This window comes from Schistocerca piceifrons, chromosome 2, assembly GCF_021461385.2.
Source record: "Schistocerca piceifrons isolate TAMUIC-IGC-003096 chromosome 2, iqSchPice1.1, whole genome shotgun sequence".
NCBI lineage: Eukaryota > Metazoa > Arthropoda > Insecta > Orthoptera > Acrididae > Schistocerca > Schistocerca piceifrons.
This window is the reverse complement of record NC_060139.1, coordinates 356,636,421-356,649,241: the sequence shown is the minus strand read 5'-3', so window position 1 is coordinate 356,649,241 and position 12,821 is coordinate 356,636,421. Positions and strand designations below refer to the sequence as shown.

The 12,821-nt window shown below is 42.0% G+C and overlaps 1 protein-coding gene across 2 annotated transcripts in view; it reads right to left on the bottom strand.

The window, feature by feature from the left end:
* Positions 1-12,821, bottom strand: part of LOC124777821 (Golgi-specific brefeldin A-resistance guanine nucleotide exchange factor 1) — a 311,144-nt gene that overhangs the window by 275,194 nt on the left and 23,129 nt on the right. For both annotated transcript variants that reach the window (XM_047253343.1, XM_047253342.1), the window contains exons 4-6: positions 11,680-11,798; positions 11,493-11,601; positions 749-855 (exon numbers count right to left, since the gene is read on the bottom strand). In XM_047253343.1, the coding sequence (XP_047109299.1) occupies positions 749-855; positions 11,493-11,601; positions 11,680-11,798 (335 nt within the window). The remainder of the gene's footprint in view (positions 1-748; positions 856-11,492; positions 11,602-11,679; positions 11,799-12,821) is intronic.

Sequence of the window (12,821 nt, the reverse complement as noted above, 5' to 3'; positions counted from 1 at the left end):
GGTAGTGTTTCGACAGAGATTGCTGGATGATTATTAAAAAACATAAAATAAAAGTAAAGGCGTGTAGTAAAATTAAATCAAATGGGGTTGAAAGGAATCACATTAGAATATGGGACACAAAGTAATCTAAGAGTTTTACTATTTGGGTAGCAAAATAACTGACAAAGGCTGAAGTACAGAAGATATAAAATTTATGCTTGTAATAGCAACAAAGAATGCAAAAGGAAGAACGTTAACATCCAATATAAATTTAAGTGCTAGGAAGTCTCTTCTGAAAGTATTTGCTTGGAGTGTAGCTTTACATGTAAGTGGAACATGGTGGAACATGGAATGTAAACAGTACAGCCAAGAAAAAAATAAAAGCTACTAAAATTTGATGTTACAAAACAATACCAACTAAAGGATGGGTAGATTAGATAACTAAAAGTGAAGTACTGAATCAAACCAAGGAGATATGGGTTTTACAACACAGCTTTAGTACAGCAAGGAGGTTCACATTTATGTACATTGCAGTAGTTATGCAAAGATGAAGAGACTTGCAAATGGAAGAACTAGCAAGGGATGTACATGCGCAGGACAGTTTCATGAATTTTAAAACTCAAACACTATGTCCTTTGACATACCAAATTGATTGGAAACACATTTGCAGGAGACAACGGATTTCTTAAGTACTGTCACTATATCTTTATAGATTCTTGTTGATAGCTATTGAAATTTTAAGTACTATGTAGCTACTTAACATTATTACCTTCACGTTAGAGGGGATCCGGTGATCCTCTGAGAAAAGAGGTAATCTGGAAAACAGGAACTGCACCATGTCTTTCAAGCAATGTTCAGCAGACTTTCGCAGTAATTCTGAAATCAATGGAAAACAATTTTTATATTCTTCGAAGATTATATTAATGTTTTCCCTCATCAATATCATGACAAAACATAAATAATTAAATAAATGACCCATTCATCACAATGCCATCAATTCCGAGTGTGAAATTATGAGTGGTGAGTCCACTAAGTGTGGTATGTATACGCAGAATATCTGGTTGAGTGTCATGTGACTAGCAACTTGCTGTCGTGTGGCTGGACCACGTCAGTCAGATTTGGCATTTGGCAAACGACTCAGGTTATTGCAGTGAGCTGTGAGCACCCAGGGATTGGTCAACAGTTTACAGGGCCTCAGTGACTTGGAAATCTCGAGTGGAAGGGGAATATTCCTCTGTGTACTTTAAGTGAGGCAAGACGGTCCAACAACAGAGTGTGTTAAAACTAGAACATAATCTAGCAATATTCACCGAAAATATCAGAGCTGCTCACAGAAATGCTATGAAAAATCTAAACAGTACTTGGCATTCTGGCCCACGCTGCCGGAGTTGGCAACCACGTGTGCGTGAGGTGTGCTTGCGTATCTTTCTCTTTCTGATGAAAGCTGTGGCTGATAGCATAGTGCAAGTGTCTTTTAATCATGTGTGTGTGTGAAGAAGACACATATCCACCTATACCTTAACACCAATAGCTGCCACCATCCAGCACAATGCAAATCTGTGCTCAACACCTTAGAGAGCAGAGCATGACGCATGTCCGACAAGGAGAATCTAACTTCCAATTTGGGTGTTGAGAAAAAGAGAATGGATATTCTGAGATACATAAGATGCACTGTCCCACCAAGAAAGGAGGAAGAAGAAGACATAAGCGAAGAAGACACTAAGCGCTTTATGTTCCTTCCGTATGCTGGGCCACCCGTGGTAAAGATTGCAAGAATAGTAGAAGAGAGCAACATTAAAATCATCTTTCGCTCATTGGCCAAAATCAAGAATATGCTGGGCTCAGTGAAGGATAAACTACAAATACCAACACCTTGAGTCTACAGCATTGGTTGCGAGTGTGGCAAACAACCCATCAGCCACATGCAGCAATGTATATTGCAGTGTTGCTCAGAGCATGTAGTGAGGAACATTTACCCAGGCCAAATGGAGAAACCTGCAGTGGCAGATCACAACCTCAATGTAAACCCAATGTTTGCTTTCAAACAAACAAAGCTGGTATGCAGGGGAACTAGTTCTGGGATTTGATTCTTAAAGAGTCTGTGGAGATACAAATCTATGATAACCTTGTCAACTGAGATAGTGGTTTTCAACAAAAATACACACAAGAACACTCCAACGCAAAAACGGTGAATGCAGCAGATGGAAAGGACAGGCCGCACCAGGATGCGACGCTCGGCCACGACACCTCTTTTGCAGGCGCGCGATTGGCACTGCCAACACAGACAACACACAGAAGTCTGCGGCCCAGCAGCTGTAAAGAAATGTTGCCACAACCTGACACCTTGACTCAGTTGATAAACTGAGAAGACTTCAATATTATGTTGAGTTAATGATCTGTGTAAGGCCATCATTCAGATACAAATCTGTTTGCGAGTATTTGAATGAACATATTGTCAAGAATAACCAATCTGTTGTAAACTAGGTTATTATGGGATCTTTTCTTAAATGTTTTCCATTTAATGATCGTTATTCCTATATTTATGTACTTTATTGTTTCACTAATTGTGGTGCTTCAAGAATAATCCATGCTTCTATAAAGGCTTAAAGCAACAGCAAGTGGGCCTGGTGATGAGATGATTAATGCAGTTATCCTGAGTATCACCTGGTCGAAGAGGGAACAGTGTATCCATTATTGTTTTGACCTCCAGACCCTGGAGCAGAAAGAATGGTACGAGGCCTACAGTGTCTTGCTTCACTGTGTTGTATGTGAATGTCCCAATGGGCAGTATTGTATCCCAATCTCTCTGTTTGGCATCAACATACACTGAGACAATATTTGCCAGTGTCTTACTGAAGCATTCTGTGAGCCCACTTGTCTGTGGGAAGTAGGCAGTGTTCATCCTGCGGATGATATCACGACGTGAAATTACCTTTGATCAGTCTCTACTAGAAAACTTTTCCATTATCAGAGATCTCACAGAATGTGCTGTACTTCAAAACGATGTCTTCTACAAAGAACTCTGCAATCTCCAGAACTTCTGCAGTCAGCACAGCTTCGGTGACAGTGTAGTGGGTGAGGGAGTCAATTCAGATTATTGTCCATCGATTCTCATTTGCAACTTTGGGAACCTCCCAAAGAGATCAATTCCAATTTGGTAGAATGGCACTGCTGCAGATGTAACTGGAACAAGATGCTTTAGAAGTAACTGCAGCATGTACTTCCACTGCTGGCATTCCTTAAAGTGATTCACATAGTGTATAATGGATCGCAAGAGACCTAACCAGTAATGCCTGTGTCTGATTCCATGTAGAGTTTTTACAAATTCTAGGTGACCAGATGTTGGAGTGTTATAGAAATACTTCAGAATAGCTGGCTGTAGATGAGCTAGGATGAAGTGTGACTGTTTCCACACGATTGGATAATAGTTCCTTTTTTACAATATTCCCTTTATTAACTCCAAATTCCTCTTCGTTCAATGATTTACAGTTTTCAACAGTCTTTGATCTTCCCTCCATTTAGCTGCAATGCAATTTATTGCTACACTGACAGATTTCATCCATACTGCTGTGTTGTTCTAACAGATTCTTTGCAAGGCAACTGCCCTTTTGTTTTGTCTACTTTTGTAAACCGTTGTGACATTTCACTTCTAAACCATCAGTCAAACCGACATATTCTTCCTGCTAGTCAGCCGGCGTAGAGAATGGTGGTCGCTCATAAGAGTTTATGGTCTTCCAAAAAAATACAGCAAAAACTTGCTTATGACCCAAAAAATAGCAGGGCACTCTTTCTCGATTAGAGAGTAGTTCATCTCTCAGACTTGGAGAGTACTAGGAAGCCTAAGCTATCATCTTTTCAGCACATTCCTGAATTTGCACTAGAACTGTAGCTAAATAGTAAGTGCTAGTATCAGGATGAAGTGCTGTCTCAGCATTCTCATCTCACAAGATAGGGAAGATGTTAGTGCCTCCTTAAGGATAGATCTTTCTTGTACATTTTCCCAGGAAAATTCAGCATCTTCCTGCAGTAGTTCTTGCAAGGAGTGTGCCTTGGTACACAAGTCCTTTATGGAATGCTGTTAGTATGAGCACATTCTGAGAGAACTTCTCGCATCATCAGTGTGCCAAGTCAGACAGTCAGTCGGTGACAGCTATTGTTTTCTTTGGGTTGGGACAGACTCCTTTGCCATACACTAGGTGCTCAAGATTTCTTAGGCCAAAAGAGGCACTTTCTTAGATTCATGCAGCAGCCTGCAGTCTGAACACACTTCAACATGGCTGTCAGGTGTCTTAGAAGATCTTCAGATGTCTTCGGAGACATGAGTGTCATCCAGATCACAAAGGCGTATCATCCATTTAAGATGTCAAAGCAGGTTGTCCATAATATGTGCATAGGTGGCTGGAGCTTTACACAGTCCGAATGACATATCTTTGAACCCTCAGAAACTGTCTGGTGTTATGAAGGCAATCTTTTCCCTGCCAACCACATATTGTGCCTATGCTGTCAATGGGTGCGATTTTGGTCAGTCATCGGTAGTAAGAACAAATGGTTCAAATGGCTCTGAGCACTATGGGACTTAACATCTATGGTCATCAGTCCCCTAGAACTTAGAACTACTTAAATCTAACGAACCTAAGGACATCACACAACACCTAGTCATCACGAGGCAGAGAAAATTCCTGACCCCACCGGGAATCGAACCCGAGAACCCGGGCGCGGGAAGCGAGAACGCTACCGCACGACCACGAGCTGCGGACGGTAATCAGAACAGAAATGTGTAGTGCTATCCTACTTCCTGAAGACGACAGGAGAAGACCAAGAACTCAAGGTTTAGTAGTGGCATCTTGCAGCATCATCTTCACTTCTCCTGCAATACAGTTATTAAGCCAACGACAATCTACATGACATTGGCTAATCAGTGGATGATCCCCGGTGCTGATACAGTGTTTTACCACGGGCCAGTTGCCCTGTCTTTTCTCCACTCTGGATCCAAAAATTGGTGCAGAACTGTTAACACTCACCGACATTGTTCCTCAGTCAGGCCAGATTCCATTGGCAGTTTGAAAGTAGCTACCTCCCCTGCATTGTCTGTAGTGGTACAGAAGCACAGTTCTTCATTGCTAGAAGTAAGTGCCCTTCCCGGATCGTTTCAGCTGTCCCCATACTTGTACCTTTATGTATGATGAGTTGTGGCCGCTTGTGATAATTACTGATCGAAAGTTCTCCTACGCCATCAACAATGTTTATGATCATCACTGGTATGTAGACAACTTTTTGAGCCTGAGTAGCTTTTCGCAATCAACCTTGTTTAACCAAGCATCTCGACTGATGACTGGAAGTTGTTTCGTTAGTGATGGAGGGATAATATAACCATCAATGGCAAACAACCACACTGAGCAATCTTTGTTATGTGTGCTTGTTGGAATAGCTTCATCTATCTCAAGCTCTGACCTTCCACTGTCTATGAATGCTTATGATTCCAGCAAGAAGTTCTGTCCAAGAATAACATTAAGACAACTTTCTGCAAAAAGACAAATTCAAAAGACTGCATTCTGTCATTGATAATTGTTCTTGTAGATAATGTTCCTGTTGGCTGGATGTATTTCCCATATTTTACTTTCAGCACAATCATTTCCATATTAAGGAACAGTCTTCTTTATCTGACTACTATAAGCACCTGACATTACAGAAAGCGAAGCCCACGTTGGCTAGCACCCAGGCATGTTGGATGATATTTACTGAAGTCTCCGATCGTCATCCATGGAGGCTTTTCATCTGTGGCTGCCTCACCTCCATAGAAGGTCACTTCATTTTATTTTCCTGAATTCAGTGGCTAGACAAGCAGATGGTACCTCTGAACAGTGACAAGAAACTATTATGGCATGTTGGGTAGCGACCTCGACCAGGGTACAGCAATGGGCTTCATCTCTCAAGCTGACTACAGTCAACTAGTGTCAACAGAACTGTTGTGATGGCTGATATCTGGCAGCATAGCAGTCATTGAAACCTAGCCTTCTGTCTCTGCAGTAACACACAACATGCCCAGAGCACCCAGAGCATTACCTGCTGGCATATGAGAGAGAGGAGGTAGTGGCTGTCTTCCACGCCTGCCATAGGCACCACATCCAGGCATCTTTTAGTACATGATGGTGATTCAAATTCCTTGCTTAGCCCAAGTATCAATATGGAGAACTTATCAGAGATACTCAGGATACATACGACAGCTGCAGCTTGCACCTGCACAAGGCGGCAAAACTGTGGCAAGCACATTATTTAGCGCTGCCTCACGACACGTGTGCCGCTAAGTACAGAAGCCCAGCTCACTCCAGTTAGTCTCTCTCTAATCTCTACAGCTTTCTGTAATGTTTCATTGGATAATAAAGTCTTGGCCTTGCCTGATTTACATTTGTGGTCTGGATTGTTCCCTGGACTGTTATATGGTTAAGACAACATTGCTATACCCAGGATTTGCTATGGTTATCCAATCACTTTGTGAACTATGCTTTCATTGACCTCAGGAACTGCTTGTTTAATTCTGACTGTCTCTGCTTTACAACCAATGCAAGTGATCATAAACTGCGTTCTACCTACGCAAAGTAGAATAGGAAACTGGCAATTATTTCAGTGAAGCATGGATTCTGTGTCTAAAGTTTGGGCAGCTGCAGTTGCAATAACAAAGACAACAGGAAGAAAAACAGTGGGACTTCCAGCAGCAGCATCAACAGTAGCAACAGCAAGAAAAACATTGGGAATTCTACCAGCAACAGCAGTCTTGGCTGTTACGAGTGCTGCAAAACCAACAACAGTCAACAGCTGCCATTTCCTCAGCTCCCCCTCACCATCTGCCTGCTTTAATGAGACAAACAAGAGTTGGGATATATATTTATGTCACTCCATTTTACAGTGCAAGGCAAATCAACTAACTGACCCTGAATATCAGTTTGTGCTCTTACTGTCTTCTAATAGTAAACTGTATGAAATGGTGCAGTACTTAGGCCCACTCTTGTGCACTAGTAGTGCGACTTTTTCTGATGTTTGTGGTTTGCTGACTGACTATAAATGTCACCAAACTTATGCCATAAGTGTAATTAGTGTGTTAGTAATGTAAGCAATCCTATGCAGCATGGGCTACTGAATTACGACACTTGGCATGCAAGTGTGATTTTTTTTTTTTTTCTGTGAACACTGTGGTGCATCATTAGTGGACTCCTTAACCCACCATTGCTGTTATCCATCTCATGCCTGATAGAAAAACTAGTATGAAAGCTTCAGAGGTACCTGAACCCACTCTGATTGATATGTTAGAAATTGCTACAGATCACGAAGTATGTGTGTCAGAGCACACTATGTTTCACAATTCCTCTTGTCTCAACATTGTTAAGAGTACTAGTCGCCATTGTGCTCTACTATCAACTGATGACTTCCATTCAACATCATCAACCAATTTACCAAGCATCCATTTGTCTGGTAGTGCTGCAACCTGGGATTCAGTAGTCACCAATCACCCAACCTCATTATTGGTAGATGCACATAAACAAAAATGTTAGCACAGGCTCATGGAATGTTTTGCTCTCTATTGTTGTCAAAGGACCTCACCAAGGGTAGTGACTTTACATTTGAGCTGATTGCAAGTCTAACTTTAATGCTCAAGAAGCTGTTGGTCTGTATCTACTTCCAAGGCTGGAGGAATTTTTGGCTAAACTGGCTAGGAGGAAAAGCTAAATTGGCTGGGAGCAATCAGTTTTCACAGATATATCTCATTGATGCCTACTTTTAACTGCCTGTAATTATCAGACGAAACAGTTTTAGTTATTAACATGCCATTCAGCATATACTGTTATAAAAGGTTGCCATTTGGGGTTAGAAGTGCTTCCATAATATTTCAGAGATACCTTGAGCAACTCATCCAATGTATCCAAACTATGTCAATTGCTTATATGATCTGTTAGTTACCAGACCCAAGTAGGAGCAGCTACTGCTCTACCTATAGGCTTTTGGGCAGCTCCAAGCCTATGGTCTGAATTGTAGTTTCTTCGAGCCAAGTGTCAAGTGCTTGGGATACATTAATATGGGCTCCCACCCACACAGACCACCTGGATACAATAACCAAATTAGCACTTTCTAACAATTTCACAGAACTACAGACGTCACTCAGCAAAGTAAATTATTGTGCCAAGTTTATTCCCAAAGCAGTCCGTATTTTCCATCTGCTTGACTGCATATAAAAAGGTGTTAAATTTGTGTTGTCAGGGGCATGCCAGAAGGCCTTTATGCAACTTAAAAAGTATGTGTTTAATGCTTGCCACTGATGCATCAGATTGGGGCATTGGTGCCATACTATCCCACAAATATGCCGACAACATGTCATAACCACTGCATTTGCAACTCAAACACTAAATACAGTTAAGAGGAATTAATCAACCATCAAGAAAGAAGTGTTGGCTACTGTATAAGGCATCCAGACATTTCATGTACAACTTTATGGTACTAAGTTTCACCTGGTCACTTATCACAAACCATTTTGCTGTTCAGTCCCCATTTGAAAATTCCTAATGAAACAGAGCAGCAGCTGGAATAGTGTTCTCAATGATATATACCTATGAGATCCATTATCAGTCAACCACACAGTACTCCAAAGCTGATGCACTTTTCCACTTGCCGTGCGGCCTAGATGTCGCATTTGATAGCCACAAGGTGCTGTGCTTTGCCTCAGACGCAAATCAGCGACACACCCCTGATTTTTCTATTACAGTGCATCAAGTAGCAGCAGACATGGAGAGTTATACACTCCTACTTAGAGTGTTGCCAGCTATACAGTAGGGTTGGCCACAGGGCTTCCCTAAGGATACTGACCCGGAATAGCACACAATTTTTCTTTACAGCACAGGCTAACATCACTGAGGAGATCATTTTGTTAGTTATGGATGACACTGAAAGCTGGGTCATAGTTCACCGCACACTCCATGCCCACATACTGAAGCTCATCCACACAACACTTTGGGGAATGCACAGAATGCAAGCAATAGCACAGCATCATGTGTACTGACCTGAGGTTGATGCCACTGAATGCACCATCTGTAACTGCCATGCCTGCATTCGCAACTGGACAGCCCCGGCACAGCATTTCTACCCTTGGCCACGCGCTGACCACCCCTGGTAAAGGGTGCACGTTGATTTTTCCAGTCCATTCTGGGGAGCAACGTGGTTGCTAGTTGTCAATGTCCTGTTTAACTTTCCATGTGTTGCTCAGATTGCTTCAACTGCTACAGCAGTTACTATCCATGCCCTGTACATCAGATCTGCAATGAAGGGGACACCTCCCATCATAGTTTCTGAAAACAGCCCTCAGTTTATGGCATCTGCATTTCAGGATTTTTGTCAACACAGTGGCATTGAGCACCCAACCACTGCCCCTTCCAATCCCACATCCGATTCACAAACTGAGTGGATGGTCAAAACATTCAAGACGCAGATGTGCAATATTCTGATAGCTGAATCTGGGTACACACTCAACTGCTTCCTCAGAACCTCCCAGTCAATCCCTGTAAAATGATATAGCCAGCCAAAATGTTACATAAGCATAGGCACCATATCCTGTTCGACCTGCTATGCCTACTACCCACACACAGAGTCATGTAATTGTGTGGGCTCCCATGTTTGGGCTTGTAACTTTGGCCAGGGTCCCGTGTTGACCCAAAACATAGTCGTCAGCAAAAAGGGGTGGCAGGTATTTGAGACTGCGGCCAGTCAAGAGCAGCTGATTCGACATCAGAATCATCTCCGTCAACAAGATGAGATACTGACCCCCCCTCCCCCCCTTTCCCTTCCACCACCAACTCAGCACGACCTCCACAACTACTCTAGGACAAGCCAGCAGACCTGCCTGCCTCTTACTGCTACAACCTCTGCTCTCATGTTCAGCATCAACAGGAAATCGACAATCACTAGTGATGGCAGCCAATGGAGGTGGAATCACTTCTGCCCACTATACAGCTTCTAGCTCCCATCCTTCACCATCGATGGAACTCTCCTCTCACATTCCACAGAGGTTAAATATTTTCGGACCTTGGTTCCCTTGGAGGCAGAACTGTTGGTCCTATCACCACCACATCCAGCACCCACTCCCCAGCAGAAAGGCCTAAGCTACATCCCAGACATTGTTGATCAGCCATCACTCAAAGATGCCATCTTCCAACGCAGCCGAACACAATGACGACCTACAGTGGTTGTCTTTGGCAGGGATTCCTGCATCTCCCTCACCCCTTGCTCAGTGAAGTAAGCAAAGGCCACTCCATTTATGGCCCTCCACACTAACTAAAAGGGAGAGGGCTTTAATATTTCCCTCATAGATTGAGTATCGATAATAAGAGCACATCAGAGGTACTCTGGCTATGTACAGCTGCTGCGGCTTCCAGATGCATGAGGCACAACATGTATTGTTATGTTGATGCAGTCAATCATTGCCTCAAAATGGTTACTGTACTGTACACAGTAAACAATGCTGTGAAATGTGTGTGTGTGTGTGTGTGTGTGTGTGTGTGTGTGTGTGTGTGTGTCCTTCCATATTTAGTATTTTCTTAAGCACAATAAGGAGATAACATCATAACTATGTAAAACATAATACCATAAAACTGCCTCCTCCATAATTCACTGTTGGCACTAGAGGTGATGGTAGACAGCATCCTTCAGGCAAACGTCAAACACAAACCCTTCTACTGGACACCATAGGGTAGAATGTGATTTACCAACCCAAATCATTCTTTACACCACCAGAATCATAGAAATGTGTGGCTTATGGAGAGCTGATCAACCAATGTACCCCACCCTTTTTAACTCCCTACACACAGTCACTGAGCCTGCTGGACCGCTGGTAGCACTTTGGAAACTCCCGAGTAATTCCGTCCGCTGATTTCATATGATTTCTTTTTTTACATCCCAGCTCTGGAATGGTTGACAGTCCCTGTCTGTCAGTTCAAGAAGTTCACCTGGTCTTGATTTAGACGTGGTTCTCCCTACATGTTTCCACTTCATAATCACATCACAAACAGTCAATCTGTGTAGGTTTGACAACACTATGCTCCCCTGAAATATATATCTTTCTCACTCATTTTTGGACTACAACCATTAGCTAGGAAACAAAGCAGGTGAATAAAAGTGTGTCAGAAGTGGCAAAACACAATGTACAAAACCAGTTATCACAGGTTTATTTCTTGGGATACAGACCGACCTTGTCATCCAAATGAAAGTTTGTTACATAACACCACATTACTGATTTGTCCTTCCTCAACACACTAACTCTCCAACTTTTGTATCTAACTTGGTATCTCCAATGTACACTCATTTACCCATCGTGATCAGCAAATGGTGAACAACGCTTTTAGTTATTGCAAATATAACAAAAGACATTAATATGTATGTGTATACTAGTTCATAAAGTCTCGATTTCGAACCCAGGAAATATGGTCCAAGTTGTATGTATTACTAAATAAGAGAAGCCATTAAGCATTACTTACCACTCAGCCTTGATTCAAAACATATCCTAAAACAGCTCATTAAAATTTCGCATACACTGTCATTGCTAAGCATGATTCCCTCAGGTGAAAACATCAGTGTTCGTAGTACCTAGAATAACATGTAACTGCATTAGTATATAAGGACATAATATTGCATGAATTTATAAATAATACCACAATACATCACCTGCAGTATGACAAGAAGCACAACTCCATCACTATCTTGGTCAGTGCCCATAAATCTCGCATGTGTAACAGCATCAGCGATGTTTTGCACAGTAGTGGGAACTGATTTCCCTCCTGGGTCTGAAAAATATTCAAAGTATGACAATCAGTCTTCCTTTTTCCTAAATACTTTAAGCTTTAAACTACTCATATACATAGAAAATGTCACTTAGTTTTCATTTCACACAAAACATAATTTTGAAATGTTACATCATGTTGACTTCTCACTTAACAGGCTGATGCAAATGTTAATTGTGCAACCCTGTACAATAAATATGATGAGAGGGTGTAACATGCCACAAATACAGAAATGCAAAGTCAGATGTGTCCTATAAACGTTCATGCCACTACTATTGGAGCCTCCTGGCCCCTGCATTCCACCACTGAGAGACCACCTGCGAGAAGCTCTGTATCTTACAGAAGCTGACTTTTAATGACTATTCAGCTTTCCATGTAAGCATAATGGCCTATGCTATCAGTAAGAATTAATAACTGTGATCAACAGTGTGTGAGTGTGTGTGTGTGTGTGTGTGTGTGTGTGTGTGTGTGTGTAAGGGGTGGGGGTGTTTCAATCCTTTGGATAAAAATAAATTTACATACAAAGATTGATCATTTTGTTTTGTTTTAGGGCACAAAAACAACTAGGGTCATACACGCCTATATCAGAACTGTAGAACATGAAGACAAAGAGAGGAGTTAAAAAGAACGACACATTAATCCTAATCGTCAGAAGATAAGACAGCTGACAACAGGGGTGTGGAGAAAGGTCTACAAAATATGGCATAGAGAAACTGAGGTGCTGAACTAAAAATTAAATGGCCTTCACCATATTGGTACAACATATAAAAAGTAAAACACAGTCGACAGCCCACATGTTTTTCGCTAAAACAGCTGATAACTTAGACGGTAAACACAAACGAGAACGTAAATGGTTAAAAAGGGGCATTCCGTCAGGAAATGGCAGACTGTCAAAGACTGAGTGCAATGAACACAAAGTGGTGGGAGGGCGCCACTTAACAAATGGTGATCGCTAAAAAGACAATGCCCAATGCACAACCTAGCTAAAATGTTCTCCTCCAGGCGAGAGGTCTGAGAGGAGGTCGG